General features: G+C 52.9%; 7 protein-coding genes across 7 annotated transcripts; 5 read left to right on the forward strand and 2 right to left on the reverse strand.

Moving 5' to 3' along the window:
- Nucleotides 1–558, forward strand: K460DRAFT_357749 (uncharacterized protein; the record flags this gene model as incomplete). Its single annotated transcript, XM_040932056.1, has 1 exon — nucleotides 1–558. The coding sequence occupies one exon, from the start codon at nucleotides 1–3 to the stop codon at nucleotides 556–558; it is 558 nt and encodes a 185-aa protein (XP_040786682.1).
- Nucleotides 559–1,235: 677 nt separating this feature from the next.
- Nucleotides 1,236–2,083, reverse strand: K460DRAFT_290943 (uncharacterized protein; the record flags this gene model as incomplete). The annotated part of the gene is made up of 2 exons (XM_040929242.1): nucleotides 1,236–1,947; nucleotides 1,995–2,083. The coding sequence occupies 2 exons, from the start codon at nucleotides 2,081–2,083 to the stop codon at nucleotides 1,236–1,238; spliced, it is 801 nt and encodes a 266-aa protein (XP_040786683.1).
- A 299-nt stretch (nucleotides 2,084–2,382) lies between these two features.
- Nucleotides 2,383–6,159, forward strand: K460DRAFT_379123 (tubulin nucleotide-binding domain-like protein; the record flags this gene model as incomplete). Its single annotated transcript, XM_040935146.1, has 4 exons — nucleotides 2,383–3,300; nucleotides 4,445–5,104; nucleotides 5,158–5,729; nucleotides 5,889–6,159. The coding sequence occupies 4 exons, from the start codon at nucleotides 2,383–2,385 to the stop codon at nucleotides 6,157–6,159; spliced, it is 2,421 nt and encodes an 806-aa protein (XP_040786684.1).
- Nucleotides 6,136–7,307, reverse strand: K460DRAFT_157986 (uncharacterized protein). Its single transcript, XM_040926866.1, has one exon. The coding sequence runs from the start codon at nucleotides 7,099–7,101 to the stop codon at nucleotides 6,460–6,462; it is 642 nt and encodes a 213-aa protein (XP_040786685.1). The 5' UTR covers nucleotides 7,102–7,307; the 3' UTR covers nucleotides 6,136–6,459.
- A 1,247-nt stretch (nucleotides 7,308–8,554) lies between these two features.
- Nucleotides 8,555–10,288, forward strand: K460DRAFT_357753 (uncharacterized protein; the record flags this gene model as incomplete). The annotated part of the gene is made up of 2 exons (XM_040932057.1): nucleotides 8,555–8,668; nucleotides 8,723–10,288. 2 exons carry the CDS (start codon nucleotides 8,555–8,557, stop codon nucleotides 10,286–10,288), a joined length of 1,680 nt encoding a protein of 559 aa, XP_040786686.1.
- A 294-nt stretch (nucleotides 10,289–10,582) lies between these two features.
- Nucleotides 10,583–11,431, forward strand: K460DRAFT_357754 (uncharacterized protein; the record flags this gene model as incomplete). The annotated part of the gene is made up of 2 exons (XM_040932058.1): nucleotides 10,583–10,595; nucleotides 11,034–11,431. The coding sequence occupies 2 exons, from the start codon at nucleotides 10,583–10,585 to the stop codon at nucleotides 11,429–11,431; spliced, it is 411 nt and encodes a 136-aa protein (XP_040786687.1).
- A 2,244-nt stretch (nucleotides 11,432–13,675) lies between these two features.
- On the forward strand, nucleotides 13,676–14,720 carry K460DRAFT_290807 (60S ribosomal protein-like protein L2/L8; the record flags this gene model as incomplete). Its single annotated transcript, XM_040929233.1, has 6 exons — nucleotides 13,676–13,777; nucleotides 13,839–13,899; nucleotides 13,955–13,986; nucleotides 14,041–14,103; nucleotides 14,166–14,471; nucleotides 14,520–14,720. The coding sequence occupies 6 exons, from the start codon at nucleotides 13,676–13,678 to the stop codon at nucleotides 14,718–14,720; spliced, it is 765 nt and encodes a 254-aa protein (XP_040786688.1).
- Nucleotides 14,721–15,017: the final 297 nt, after the last annotated feature.

A 15,017-nucleotide genomic window follows, 5' to 3' on the forward strand; every position in this document is an offset into this window, starting at 1 on the left:
ATGGCGCCAAAGATGACGACCGAATCAAATGAAGACGACCTTGCGTACGGAGTACCTTCGTACCACTGTCGCTGGCACGATCCGACATTGTGGAGTTCCGACGACGAAGCCGTAGTAGATTCCGGAAGCGATCAGGAACAGGACGATGAGCGCTATGAGAACAAAAGGCCGAGAAAACATATTCTTGGCAAGTCAAGCCAATATCAACCTAGTCTACACACTAACAAGTGCATGACAGAGTATATAGAGGAAACACTAAAGAGGCCCGATGGCATTGACGTCGATCTCTCATCTATGCGAAAAGTCCCCAATGGTAAAAGCAAGGCCGAATTTGAGAAAGCTTATCTGATAGATGGGGCGACAGAACCTGTGGAGACTGAATATATGGCGGCTTTGGTGAGCAAAGGTTCAGCCCACTGGTACAAGCGGAATGTATACTACCACGGTCCAGTCGCGAACACCGAGGCCGCCGCTTATAAGGGTTTGTTGGAGGCTTTGGAGTCCATCTCATTTGCAAACTTTCGAGCAGCGGATAGTCGAGAACTTGTATCATTCTAGACTTATCGTTCGACGGCATCCTAGGGTCGTTCGAGACATAAGAGCCGTATCCAAGGAGGATTTTTGGTAAATAAGAATTAAGATTGAAACGTAAGCTTCGGTGTGAAATTTCTTTTATTTGAACAGCATACAACAATAAAATCAAGACTGACTCTAGGTGCCATAATACCAATTTGGTACTACTAGCTCAATCATATACTAAACACATCCCTCTCCGATGTTGTAGCATGAATGTGGCCCTCTTATAGGGGTAGGGATACCATTGCAGTGCAACTAGTGAATGCGACGATTGAGTGCACTAGGAAAGCTTGTCCTGGTATTAATGTCAGCTTTGATGAAATTGCGCGATTGGAAATATTGCAACAATTCAACCGCAACACCAAAGAAGTGAGTGTTGTAGCTTGGCTAAGAATAACCTAGTGGGATAAAACACACCTTGCTCATCCGCTCTTCTTATGATTTTCGTTTCATAGCTTTTGAAGCACCGTCGAACACCAGTGTCACCTCTAGATGATACTTTGTCAAGTAGCAGCGGGACAGTGGAGGTTTTGATAGTCCAACAAACGATTCGCGCTGGCGTTGATTGCTTGTTGCCGTCACGATTGGACGACAGTTTCGCGACCCTGTGTTGTACAATTAGACAGCGAAGGCAAGATACTACGTCACATTCTAGCCGGCTACCATCTTCCTCGTCCTCTGCCTCGGTCGTGCCAGTCGCCGCCATCACCACCGCCGCCTCTTCCGCGTCCTCCCCTGCCATAGCCGAGTTCTCGCTCAGGTAGAGCATCACCTCTCCTCCATTCGCCGGATGGTACACCTCCGCTCGTTCTTCTATCATCGAATCTTCCCCCTCTCCCCCCTCTTCCATAGCCGTAGTCACCGCGTCCATTGAAACCGTTGTCCCTTCCCCGTCCGCCGTATGCACCAGGCGGCGGCCCTCTTCCAGGCCCAGCGAGAGGTGGAGGTGCAGCTGGTACACTGCCGTCAGGCAACGGGGGGAGAATGGCGCATGCGATATAATCGCCTATGAGGAACTTGACGTCGGCAAGGGTCCTGTCCGGGTCTCCATCTAGTTGTTTCAGTGCCTCTGTGACAGTTGATCCATCTCCACCTTCCATGTCTGTGTCCTCATCTTCTGCGCGTGCGCCAATAATGACGGATCCTATGTCTCGAGAAATAAAGCGTCCTGGGGCGCCCGGACGATTAGAGCCTTGTACGTCTGGATATACTAGTCGAAATGCGAGGCGGGATCCAGTATAAGGCTGGGGTAGCAGCGTAGGTACAGCGGAAAGGAGCAGTTTGCATAGCTCGCGGAGACTGCAACTCTGCCAGGTATAGATTTGGACGTTGGTGGGGAGGCGTGGTAGGGTCGGGTCAAACTCATCTAGCCTTGGATAGTCAGCACCGTAGAGATATGGGAGAAAACGGGTAGTCACCTGTGATATGACCCCTGCTTAAAGAAGAGGCGCAACAGAAACGGCGTGGTTGCTTGCCGGTCGATCTTTGTTGGAGCTTGCGCAGCCATGTTGGTTGTCATATGGCGGCTGTGTTCTGTAGGCAAGTTGCAATCGCGTGTCTTCTCTGTACAAATACAATTCACAATTGGCCAAAGTCGCAATGTGGAATGTGACGTAACGCGCGAAATGCAGAGAAAGAGCAGAGCGGAGCAGTGAGTGACAGCTACGCGACGCGGAGAGCTCCCTAGTGCGGTTTCTTGGCAACGCTAATGCACTGAATAGTGAATCTTGAAGTCGCAACTCCATCTTGCTCAACTCTTGCTCTCGCGCGCACGATTCTAGCCCATATTCAAATCGATTCGCCACCATGGATTTCGCAAAGCTCATGTCGGCGCACATAAAGAAGGGCAAAGATACTGCCTCCCCCTCGGACTCCAAGGACAAGAAATATCTCAAGCGCAGCGAAGTCGAAGCGCAACGGCAAGCCGCATACGTGGCCGAACAAGAAGCCGAGGAAAGAGCGCGACGGGAACGATCAGACAGGAAGAGGAAAGCCGAGGAAGAGGAAGCTGAGAAAGAATCCGAGAGACGGGAGAAGCGGATGCGACTGGCGGAAGAGTCGCGACAAAGGCGCAAAGACGAGGAGGAGGCCGAAGAAAGGAGGCAAAGAAAACGGCTGGGTCTGCCTGATCTGCCACCAAAGCAGAAAGAGGGTGAAGATGAGGGGACCCCGATACCCGACGAGGAGGACATTAAAGACGAAGATCTCGTGGCCAAGCTAAGAGCTCTAGATGAGCCAGCGCGAGTATTCGGCGAAACGCACAAGCAACGCCTGAAACGGTACAAGAAGCGCGTTGGAGCAGACAGCCTAGCGGCCATTATGACCGATGGCCCAATACCCACCACGCTGCAGCTGGTCCCCGAGAAAGACATGAAGGTGGTGCTCAAGGTGCCTCAGGACAAAGAAGGTCGGGAATTTCTGTTCAGGCAGCTGGCGAGCTACTTCACCATGGTGCTCAAAGAATGGGACACTACGCTCGCGCATCGAGACCCCGAAGTCAAGGAGAGCTATCAAGGCAAGCAAGCCTACGCAGCCATGGTACAAGCACGCGAGAACATGCGTCCACTCTTCAAGAAGCTGGAAAAGTTTGATCTGCTAGACAGCATTCTCGAGCCTGTCGTCGAGATTGTGCATGCTGCGCAAGAGCGACGCTACGTCGATGCGAATGATGGGTACCTTAGACTCAGCATTGGCAAGGCCGCGTGGCCTATTGGTGTTACTATGGTGGGTATCCACGAGCGGAGTGCCAGAGAGAAGTTGCATGAGAGTGATAAAAATGCGGCCCATATCATGAGCGACGAGATGACGAGAAAATACCTACAGAGCATCAAGAGGTGTTTGAGCTTTGCGCAGACAAGATGGCCACCTACGGATCAGCTGCAGCTCATGGGTTGAGGGGAGCTAAGCATCAACTCTCACCAAGGAGAGCATATGACTACAGAGACGGCCTAGGCTCAATACTCGGAGACCATGGCATGGAGCACAACGCATGCTTAGTCTTGTCGACGGCAAAAAGCGCGCGAATGGGAATCGACTGACACTAAAGGTCATGTATGCTCGGGGATGCAATCAAACTGCAACAACTTTCGCAATACCACGCGCCATATGCCGATAGACACGAAAACAGGCGATACCACCGATTATGAGAGACTTATATATGACCTCTTTTGTAATATTGAGCGGGTGGAGAGGGTGTTTACGGAAGCGCACAACAATGGATTGCCCATAGCAATGTCTTTGCGCCGTACTGCGCAGCTAGGTCTATCCTTCTTTATCTAAATTCACACAAAGGCTGGGCCGGATTGCAGGAATATAGTTATGTTTTGTAGTGGTCAGGTTACCTCAGCCTCATGCGTGAAGACTGTCGTCGTTCCTTCCCGAAACGCGCGCTCACGTGCGGGGCAACTATCAAAGCTTGGCTTCATTACATCGTCTTTTTCCTAGGTCTAACATCAAACGACTTTGCCACTTCATATCCTCACCTACTACTTGTATCGTGCAACTCAGACTACGTCAACATTTGCTCATGTAGAGCTTTGCTGACATCATGCGCGAAATCGTAACGCTGCAGTTCGGTCAACAGAGCAATTACCTTGGAACCCATTTTTGGAATACACAGGTGAGTTGCACTGCCTCATTCTTCCCCCATTCGCCATCGAGGGACTCGTTCTCCACACTTTCTACCTTGTTACGGGTGTTCTAATGCACGTCTGGCATTGACGTCGGCATTTGGTGGGGAGGCCGCGTACTCTTGGCTTGGTCATCGTCGTGCATTCCGCATACGAAGCGTCTCACCACCTGCAAGACATGCGCATGACCCCGCTCTACGAAACTCACCATTACCTCTTCTTCTCTAACACTTTTTAAGGAAGCCTACTTCACATATCCCCCGGAGCCTCAATCAGCAGTCGACCATGATATTCTGTTCCGGCCGGGCATTGCCCCAGATGGATCCGATACCTTCACGCCAAGAACGGTGATATATGATCTGAAAGGTGCCTTTGGGAGCATGAGAAAGATCAACGCACTGTATGAAGCCGAAGATGACAGAAGTATACTGGACCAGACTGGAGTGTGGCCGTCCAAACCCATCATCCAGCGTGCCACGCAAACCATTCCACAGTCGGCATACCAGGAACACCTCGATGCAGGCCTAAACCCGCCGTCGTTGAGTACATCGACTGTTCGCTACTGGTCTGACTATAGTCGAGTCTACTATCACCCAAAGTCAATTGTTCAACTGTCAGAGTTTGAAGTTAACGACCAGCTGATGCCGTTCGAGAATTGGGAAGTTGGTATGGAGCTTTTCGAGAAGCTCGAGAGGGAAGTAGACCTAGTCGACAGAGATCTACGACCGTTTGTCGAAGAGTGCGATGGCATCCAGGGCCTCCAAATCTTCACTGGCGTCGACGATGCCTGGGGCGGATGGGCATCGGGATGGTTGGAGAGATTGAGAGATGAGTACGGGAAGATGAGCATCTGGACTTGGGGGCTAGGAAACCATGGTGCAAACACGAAGACCCCTCGTGTACGTCTTCTTGCAGTATTCAGTCAACGGAGTTAACAACTAACATTGGTTAGGAGAGACGATTGCAGCAAGTCCAAAACTCTTCACGATCACTCCAAATTCTGGGCGAACAATCATCAGTCTACATTCCAATGTCGAACAGTCCAGCCAAGTACCCAGGATATCTGTCGATGGACGCTACATCGTCATGGCATATCGCTGCGTTACAGGCTGTAGGCCTGGAGAGCATGACGATTTCGTCTCGGCTGAGAACTTCCCTGGGTGGACGCGGCACGCTTCAGGATCTTGAAAACACCATCAACAGCACAGGGAAACGACGTATAGGCAAGTTTGAAATGAGCGTCGCAGACCCGGACGTTCTCTCGCAGAACGCTCCGGGCGAGATTGCATCTGCCGAAAAGGCGGGCTCAACAACATCGCGACGCACAAGCGATGACGACAGCCAGTTGAGCAATTTCGACATCGACGTCTTCACACGGGACTACAGAGTCACTTCCCGTCGGCCTGGAAAGAAAGAGCATACTTTTGGCAGAGCGGAATCTTCTCGGGGAGACTGGGCCCTCTCTGACGATTATGGTGGTCGTGATCCTCATGATAGATTTGAAAACGGGCCGGCGGTGCAAAGGTATGTCGTTGGCGCATTACCCCATTGGACACTATCGCGGACATTTACGGGACATGCGGTGCTACTGTGCGATGCCCATTGATACGAGCGAGGTTTACCCTAGTCGTTTGCTATTATTATTCGGATACGGCACGCTGAACTCACGCTAATACCTCTCAGGTTTACCGCACCGATACTTTTCCCGCTACTTGACAGTTTTCCAGCATCGATTTTTGACGTAGGTTCTGGTCATGCCACCAAGCTTGGTGTCCATGCTGGGCTTAGTACTAGTACGGCTGTCGCGGATCAGATACGAGCAGTCGAGCAAGTTGTCAAGCGAATGGTGGGAATCGAAGAAAGAGAGGCGCTCTGCAACGGCCTGCAGGTCCTCGCAGAAGAGTATGATGAAGGATGGGACAGTGGCACTGACAGCGACGACGACGATGAATAGTCGACCGACCAGCCTTGCTTTCGTTCAGGTTCCGCCGTCATTTTCGGGCTCTATGTCGTGTGGAATGGTCAGCATTCACTGCCCTCCAACTCAACACACGCGAGCTGGCTCATAGGCAGGCAGCACAGTTAATTTAGCCAGCGATGCGAACAGGAAGAGTCTCACACCGCCCGCTATTTGATGACTGATGCTGAACCCAGACATGACAAGCTGGCAGCGCATGCACGACTAGACGCTATCGATAACGAATACCCCAATATGGCGGTTTCAATATTTCAGCACTTCGTCATGATGCATTCCTTATGGGATTTCTTGGGACCGATAAGTGTTCAGGGCTGCCACGGCTTGAGCCCAGGGACCCCAAGACACAGGAGAAGTTGGGGTTGCCTCTTTGGGCGCATGACGTCGATGAGCGGATCTTTTTATTAAGATCAATCCTCGTATCCTCGTATGATGGGCTCCCGGGGTTCCTGGTGGAGCACGATCGTCCGACATGAAACAGCGAGGACCGCACATTGGGCGCAAAGTTGTAATGGCAAGCCGAGAGTCGGACGGGATGCGACCGAGTTCATGGACTGCTTCCTGTAAAATTTCTCCAAAGTCAGTAGGGCTGCTCGGCGTAGTGGGGGGAGGTGGAGCGAGCTTAGTGTTGCAGGGACATGGCTGACAATAGGCCCGTATGCAAGAGCTCATGACCCAACAAGTGAGAAAAACCCTGTAGCCGTCAGACTGCCAGGTACAGTGCCGTGTTTTCTTGTGGTTCGTCGAAACGGATGGAAACAAACAACCATGGTCCTGCGCAGTGCAAGATGCAACGCTGACGCTGTAACTCCGCTCAGTAGCGGGACTAGCTTGCGACAAGCCGCGAAGCTGCTGCAGGGACAAGACAAGACCCAATTTTTGAATAGGCACGGCCATTGCGAAGCAACCTCGTCGATCCATTCCATGGTAAAGAGCAGAATCGGCTTGCGACAGATATGTCGAGGCATCTGATGAGGTGTGTTGTTGGCGCGGGGTAGCAAAAAGCAAGCGAAGGTTGCGAGGGACATACAGCCCTGAACCACCAACCACACTACATGCAACTACTCACAACAGACGACCCCCGGTCTTTCAATATTTTCGATAAACAATGCTTGCGAGCGATCACCCTAGCACCCCGCCACCGGTGGCCGGTCAACACCCAAGGCCATCTCGATTGCAACATTAGGGCAGGCAGAGTCGGTCTGGTTATCCTGCCACCCTCACCCCGCCATCGCGATAGCAACCAGCCCACGGAAGCGCCTCTTCTCTGGGACACGGAGGGCCCCCCTGCACTGCCCTGCCTGCGTTCAAGAGGCGAGTATCGTGGGCTTGAATGCACGACCATGGCAGAAGCACAACATTGCATCATCATCAGTGGTTATCGGCCCATGTCGCCAAACTGCATCGGGCAGCTGGCAACAATACGCCGTTATACCCAGCCCGAGCCCAGGATCGCCACCGTGGTACTAATCATAGCCACAAGCTTTTGAGGCTTGCAACGCTCTGTTCTCCAACGGGACGACCACACGAGGCTTCATGGCCCGTGCAGGCCAGCCGAGGCACCGCTCGAGTCACCAGAGTTGGTTGTCATTGCATCATGCGCCTTGTGCACGTTCGTGTTCAGATACGGGTTTCATTATTAACAGTATTCGCAAAAGTGGACTTCGGCCTCAGTCCATGGGAAGCAGTATCGCAGACCGCTTACAACTCGTCGGGCCCAATTCACCGGTCGTGTTAAGCAAAGTTTGGTACGCTTGCTGTGAAATGTGCCAACAGTCAACAGTTGCTTTGGTTCACTGCAGGGCTGGTATGCATAAGAGGCGGGTTATCATGGTGGTGGTCGATGCTTGCTGACCACGCAGCCCATCCTGGCAAGCCTCATGCATCCCGACAGCATCCGGTGTATCCATTGGCTTTCTGGAATCATCACTTCTGTCGGTTGCTAGGTCAGCCTTAGCCTATCGTGTTGCTCGATCGGCTGTTAATGCTTGCCTTTTTGGGCGAGCCTCACTCCCTGCCTCAGTAGTTCGGCCCACTGTTACGAGGGCGGTGGAGACGCACTAAAGGTCAATATCCTCACCCGCCGGTATTGAGAACGACCTCGGAAGCTCCTAAAGCTGCCCCCCTGGCTTATGCAACCTTGTCATTGCCTAACCATGGGCTGGTGGTCACTAGAAGGCTGGTCGAATAGCGCAGTGCTTCCCCCGTGCGCATATTAAGATCTTCTCCCCATCCACTCTGTCTCGTACTCTCACCCACCATAAAGCCTTCCTCCCTCGGTCTCAATAACAGCAACTCGCTCGCTACGGTTGCTCTGTTACTTTTAATTCACACCAAGTGTTTCTTCAATCCAACACTCGTTACTTGATTCAGGATGAAGGGCTCTCTTGCGTTGCTCGCCCTCATGGGTGCAGCTGCCGCCGCCCCATACGGTGAGGATCAGTACCCCGAAAACACGCCCTCGGCGTATGTACCTGCTCCCCCATCGGTAAGTTTCAACTCAGCTCCTTTGCACACCAAATGTGTTTCTAACTCGCAACAGTCCGAGTACTCCCCTCCCAAGCCCACCTCGGAGAAGGTGTACCCTCCTGTCAAGCCCAGCTCGTCGGAGGGCTACCCTGCTGTCCCCCCTCCTAAGCCCACCACTTCGGAGAAGGGCTACCCCCCAGTTCCGGCCAGCTCATCTGTCTACACACCAGTACAGCCGAGCTCGTCTTCAGCCGTTCCCCCCAAGCCAACGTCGTCGACTACGTCGGAGAAGGGATATCCTCCCGTTCCTCAGTCTTCCAGCACCCCATGCCCTGAGGAGAGCAGCAGCACCGGTTACCCCCCTGCTCCTCCCCAGGTGACCTCTTCGACTTCATCGGAGAAGGGCTACCCCCCTGTGCCTCCCAAGGCTACTTCCTCCACCACCTCGGAGAAGGGCTACCCCCCTGTCCCGGCAAGCTCATCTGTCTACACTCCCGTGAAGCCGAGCTCGTCTTCGGAGAAGGGCTATCCTCCCGTCCCCCCCAAGGCGACCTCGTCGACTTCGTCGCAGGGCTACCCCCCAGTTCCTCAGTCCTCGAGCACCCCGTGCCCCGAGGAGAGCAGCAGCACCGGATACCCGCCTGCTCCCCCCAAGCCCACCACTTCGGAGAAGGGATATCCTCCTGTTCCTCCTAAGCCTACTACGGAGTACCCCGTCCCTCCCAAGTCTTCGGGCACCGGCTACCCCCCTGCTCCTCCCAAGCCTACCACTTCGGAGAAGGGTTACCCTCCCGTTCCCCCCAAGCCCACGACTGAGTACCCCCACCCACCCAAGTCCTCCGGCTACCCTCCTGCGCCTCCCAAGCCAGTGACGAGCTACGGCAACTCGACCACTCCTTGCCCCGAGACTTCTACTCCTCCCCCCGTCAAGCCCACCACGGAGTACCCTCACCCCCCTAAGCCATCGAGCTACGTCCCAGTGCCTCCTGCGCCTTCTTCGTACGTCCCGGTGCCCCCCAAGCCATCCAGCTACGTCCCGGTTCCTCCAGCTCCCTCGTCGTACGTCCCGGTGCCCCCGGCTCCTTCGTCGTACGTCCCGGTCCCTCCTAAGCCTTCGAGCTACGTCCCGGTCCCCCCGGCTCCTTCAAGCTACGTTCCGGTTCCTCCCAAGCCCTCCAGCTACGTACCTGTCCCCCCTGCTCCTTCGAGCTACGTCCCGGTTCCCCCGGCGCCATCCAGCTACGTGCCAGTCCCCCCTGCGCCATCCAGCTATGTGCCAGTTCCCCCTGCGCCCTCTAGCTACGCCCCGGTTCCCCCGGCGCCATCCAGCTACGTGCCAGTCCCCCCTGCGCCATCCAGCTATGTGCCAGTTCCCCCTGCGCCATCCAGCTACGTGCCAGTTCCCCCTGCGCCGTCTAGCTACGCCCCGGTGCCCCCGGCTCCTTCGAGCTATGCACCAGTTCCCCCGGCTCCCTCTGCCTCCAAGCCCCAGCCTCCTCCCGTTGGCACTGGCTACACCCCCAAGCCTCCTGCTGGCACAAGCTCCGCTCCCCCACCCGAGTTCACTGGTGCGGCTAGCGCGACCAAGCCCGTTGTTGCCTTCTTGGCTGCAGCCCTTGCTTTCATCGCCCTAGTTTAAACCTGGGTGAGACAGACTGGACCTCCTTTGTACATTTGGAAGAATCGGAACATTCCTTTATATTCGTACAGTCGATTACATCAGACTACTCCTAGACTATTAGACTGGTTGTACATGAATTGGCTGTTGGTCGGGTGACCGCACGCTCCTTGCATATGTACGGATAGTGCGTTCCCTTCACTGGTCATATAGCTTGGCCAGGGGGTTAATGTGGTGAGTAACAGCTCTTGTAACAAAGTGTCTGTTGCTACCGACCGGCTTGGAGATGGGTTTACAGTGGTGGTTTGAATCGTAATGTCTTATACGTGTAGGTAGCTCACGTAGCTCAAGTAATCAAACTTGTTCTAATAACAATGCGTCCCCTGCTCATACTTGTGATAAAATCATTGAAACTGTTAATGCTGTTGGCCATGGTCTGCAGTTGCATAACCTGCTTGCGTCATGCCGCGCTAACCGGTCAGCCTTACGTCTCTCCCCTCTCCCAAGCCATAACCCCACAGCGTACGCAGCAGATCCACAATTGTGGATCTTGGAGAGTACATTTAACTTGAATATCGTTGCAGGTCCTTGTACTACATCCAAACAACACCGCTTCTGCTTATCCTTTGTTAAATGGTTGAAAAATATATTGCACAATACATAATTCTGTCATCCATCATTTATCTCAGCCCTTTCTTAAGAGGAGTTCCATTCGTGGACGTCGCATTTCAACAACAAGTCTAGACATATCTCTATACATAGATAGATGTAGCCAGCGTCATGAATCCCACCTCAAGTAACCCCACGGCCATTCCCGCAGCGACAAGCGGCTCACGTTCTAAGCTGCTCTCTTCGAACCTGAAAAACTTCGTCAGCAAGCCCGCTATCACACATCCGCAAAAGGCGCTCACGGTGCAACTCTGGAACGCGGATCAGAAGGCGAAAATGTCTTCGTCGCATGGTAATGGGTCTGGGGAAGAGCACGTTGGACCTAGGCAGACGGCGACGGCAACGACGAGTGAGCTTGATGAGATGAATGCCAAGCATGTGGATACGTCTGGGACGAGAGGGGTTGGACAGGGTGGGAGGAATGGTCAAGAGCGTGGTAGGCAGTATGGAACGGAGAGTGGGGATAAGCTGGAGCGAGACTTTACGAATGGGTAGGAGTCGTGGATTTCGATGTGCTTCAGAGAGTATGGCTATTCTCGATGTTTCTTTAGCTATCGATTTGTTTGATTTCGGAGGATGGTTTGGGAATAAATCATGTGTGAGAGGCTTATCATTTGATCGCAATAGAAACCAAATCGAACAGGAGCAGTTTTTGCAAAGCTTCGTTATGGGAAAAACGAATCGGTAAGGTTTCCTGCAAGTCTCTGAAGAGCCCAGTAAAGGATCCAGGCCATCTGTCTCTGGTTCTTCCTAGAAATTTCAGCCTTGCGAGGGCGTATCGTGGTCATGGAATATAGTATAGCTTTGTAGGTGCGACCCCCATCTCTTTTCTGGCTGGGGGGGACGTGGGTATATAAAATATGAAAGTCTTGTGTCGCTCTCAGTCGATTGTTGTACTTCTCAACGCTTTGGACAGATTGCCTAGAGTGGTTGCATTCCGCGAATGAACCCACTCTCATTATAATGGCAGATGCACCCCACGTAGCATACGAAGGCGACCATTTACAGCTTGATCAGTGCCACGAGCAAGCGCCAGTTGTGTACCGTTATGGCGATACGTTTTCATCGTCGCGCTCAGAGGTGCCGGCTACGAAAGAAGCGTACACGACGCATGTCGAAATCGAGCAGACCGTGCCGAGACGCGAAACTATTCTCGGCCTGAAATAACGACATTTCTGGATTTTGGTCGTGGTTGCAGTTATTGTATTTGGCGCTGTGATGGGTGGGGGTATAGGCGGAGCGGTAGCTATCCGGGATTCATGGTAGGTTGCATGTCTCTCCCGCATCGTACGAAGCTCACCAGTATACTAGCAGTTCGAACAGACTTCTTTCACATCAGCGGGGCCGACGACGCCTACGAGTCAACCGGCGTCCTCTGCATCCTCGCGAGCGATATATACGCATTGCCGCCGAGCGATGTGTCTCTCATTGACGTCCCTTGTCCCCCGACGTTATCGTCGTGGAATAACAAGCTTTACAGTTGTAAAGAGAACACAAACGCCAATCTGGTTGGTGATCTTGTCAGCATAGTAGCATACGCGCTACAGCAATGCATTGACGCTTGCAGTAGCATGAATTCGGTTAGGATAATTACGTGCAGGGCGGTTCAAATCGGTAAGAAAATGTCGGGGGGATACAATTATTAGGGCGCCAAATGTTTTTTTTAAAGAATGGGTCGCAGCCCTCGCAGAAATGGGAGGGACTGACGCTTGCAGTGCTGGCATCGGGATAGTAGTACGCTTGAGGTTGAAATGGTTGAAGGACAAGACAGAGTTCGACGGTTTTTACAAGCAACTAACGATAGCGGCATTGAATACTTGAGCCTCGAGTGCAGATCAAGAATTGTATTTGACCAGGTCCAGTACCAGGAAGTCAATACGATAAGAGTCTGCGATGTGTTAGCACATGACCCAACTTGAGGATAGCACGTGATCTTCCAAGAGACTGTTCATGGTCTTTGCATCTAGACTACGCGTGGGGGGAGACTGCGCCCACAAGGTGGAGCTACTATATGTCTGATTGTCGTACATCCTTTTTCCCTCGTGGCACCCAGTTATCCTGGATATATGCCACAAACCGTTCGTCAGCAGCTCGATGCGCGCCACTCGCGTTGTCCGTCGTGCTCAGGACGATAACTCTTGCCCAGCCTGGACTACGATAATCCCTAACCGACATCACTATATTTGCTGGACGAAGCGCACATGCAGGGTACGATGTCACGGGTGCAGGTATACAAACGTCGTAGTTCATCGACGCGTGGAGCACGTCCAATAAGGTGTCGGATGTGAGTTTTTGCCGAGCAGTATTGTTGGCATGGAATGGTTTCGTCCTACTATGTGAATCATGGAATGAGGTGTTGGCCCAAGACGAGAGGGACGCAGATTGTGATGAGCGAGTTTGGACTGTCGCCATGTGTTCGGAGACATTTTGGTGACATGAGCCAAAGTTGATTAGCTCTCATTGCCCTTTCTCACACAAAACGTGGAAAATTCAAGAAAATGAACAATTTATCAATTAATCAGTTATCTCTCATATAATAAGCAGAAATCATCAATCAAAAAGAATTGAAAGAATTGAGCCAGAAACCGACCGACTCGATTCTCGTGATGGTGGGAAGTCTTGGCGGAAACAGCGCGCACGGACGTCTCGCTTAGCATTTTCGGGGCCACACTTGCACTCAGCGAAGTCGAGCTCACGACACCTCCAATCGACCTTCCTACTCACAACAACACCGTCGTCATGGGTAGGGTTATTCGCAACCAGCGTAAGGGTCGCGGCTCTATCTTCACGGCCAACACCCGCCTCAACAAGGCACCGGCCCAGTTCCGAACGCTCGATTATGTACGTCCGCCCACAGCATCGCGAAATTGCGACGACGGACGCACAAGGCTAATTCACACAGGCTGAGCGCAATGGATACATCCGGGGTGTCGTAAAGGAGATTGTTCACGATTCCGGTCGTGGTAAGTTGTACACGCAAATTGACGGCTCGAGTCTCCTCTGACAGATTTACTACAGGCGCTCCTCTCGCAAGGGTCACCTTCCGCAACGTACGAGACCTCCGTTCGACGCTCATCTGTATGCGCTTCTAACACAATTTGCAGCCCTACAAGTTCAAGCACGAGACCCAGACGTTCATCGCCAACGAGGGCATGTACACTGGCCAGGTTAGTTTGGACAACCCCCGACAGACTGTGGGAGAGAACTTTCATGGCTAACAGTGCAAAAGTTCATCTACGCCGGAAAGAACGCCGCTCTTACCATCGGCAACGTCCTCCCTCTCCACTCCGTCCCCGAAGGTACCGTCCTTACCAACGTCGAAGACAAGTCCGGTGACCGTGGTGCGCTCGGCCGTACCTCCGGTAACTACATCACCGTTATCGGCCACAACCCCGACGAGGGTAAGACCCGTGTCAAGCTCCCGTCTGGCGCCAAGAAGGTCCTCCCCAGCTCGTGCCGTGGTATGGTTGGTATCGTCGCTGGAGGTGGCCGAACAGACAAGCCCCTCATGAAGGCTTCGCGTGCTAAGCATAAGGTGTGTACCCTTGTTCTAGAAGAGTGAGCGAATACTGACATGTTTTAGTTCGCTGCCAAGCGCAACAGCTGGCCCAGGACTCGTGGTGTTGCCATGAACCCCGTTGACCATCCTCACGGTGGTGGTAACCATCAACATATCGGTAAAGCCTCGACCATCTCCCGGTACGCCGTACAAGGTCAAAAGGCCGGTCTCATCGCCGCGCGGAGGACGGGTCTGCTCCGTGGTACTCAGAAGACCAAGGATTAGAGTGCTTGAAATGGTGGCGTCGATGGGGGGCAACGGCAATGATGCAAACGGTTATTCTCTCCATACCTCTATATGCGGGTGGCCGGGCGTTATAACGAAACTTCTCGGCAAGCTAGGCTTTCTATGGCTTGCATGCATGATAGGTTCTTAGGGAATGTGATTCCGAAAAATGCATCTGGTCTGTACTTCTGGCAATGTGATTGATACATGTTCAAACCTGACTAGTCTTTGCGCTTGAACAATGTATGCGTGCTCTCATACGATGACACATGGCGTTTCTCACTTACAAAGGCGTGA

The sequence above is a fragment of the Cucurbitaria berberidis genome (assembly GCF_010015615.1).
Source record: "Cucurbitaria berberidis CBS 394.84 unplaced genomic scaffold K460scaffold_4, whole genome shotgun sequence".
Classification (NCBI taxonomy): domain Eukaryota; kingdom Fungi; phylum Ascomycota; class Dothideomycetes; order Pleosporales; family Cucurbitariaceae; genus Cucurbitaria; species Cucurbitaria berberidis.

Excerpts from the sequence above, each read along its gene's own strand:
- K460DRAFT_157986 (XM_040926866.1), bottom strand. The coding sequence starts at position 7,101 with ATGGATCGACGAGGTTGCTTCGCAATGGCCGTGCCTATTCAAAAATTG.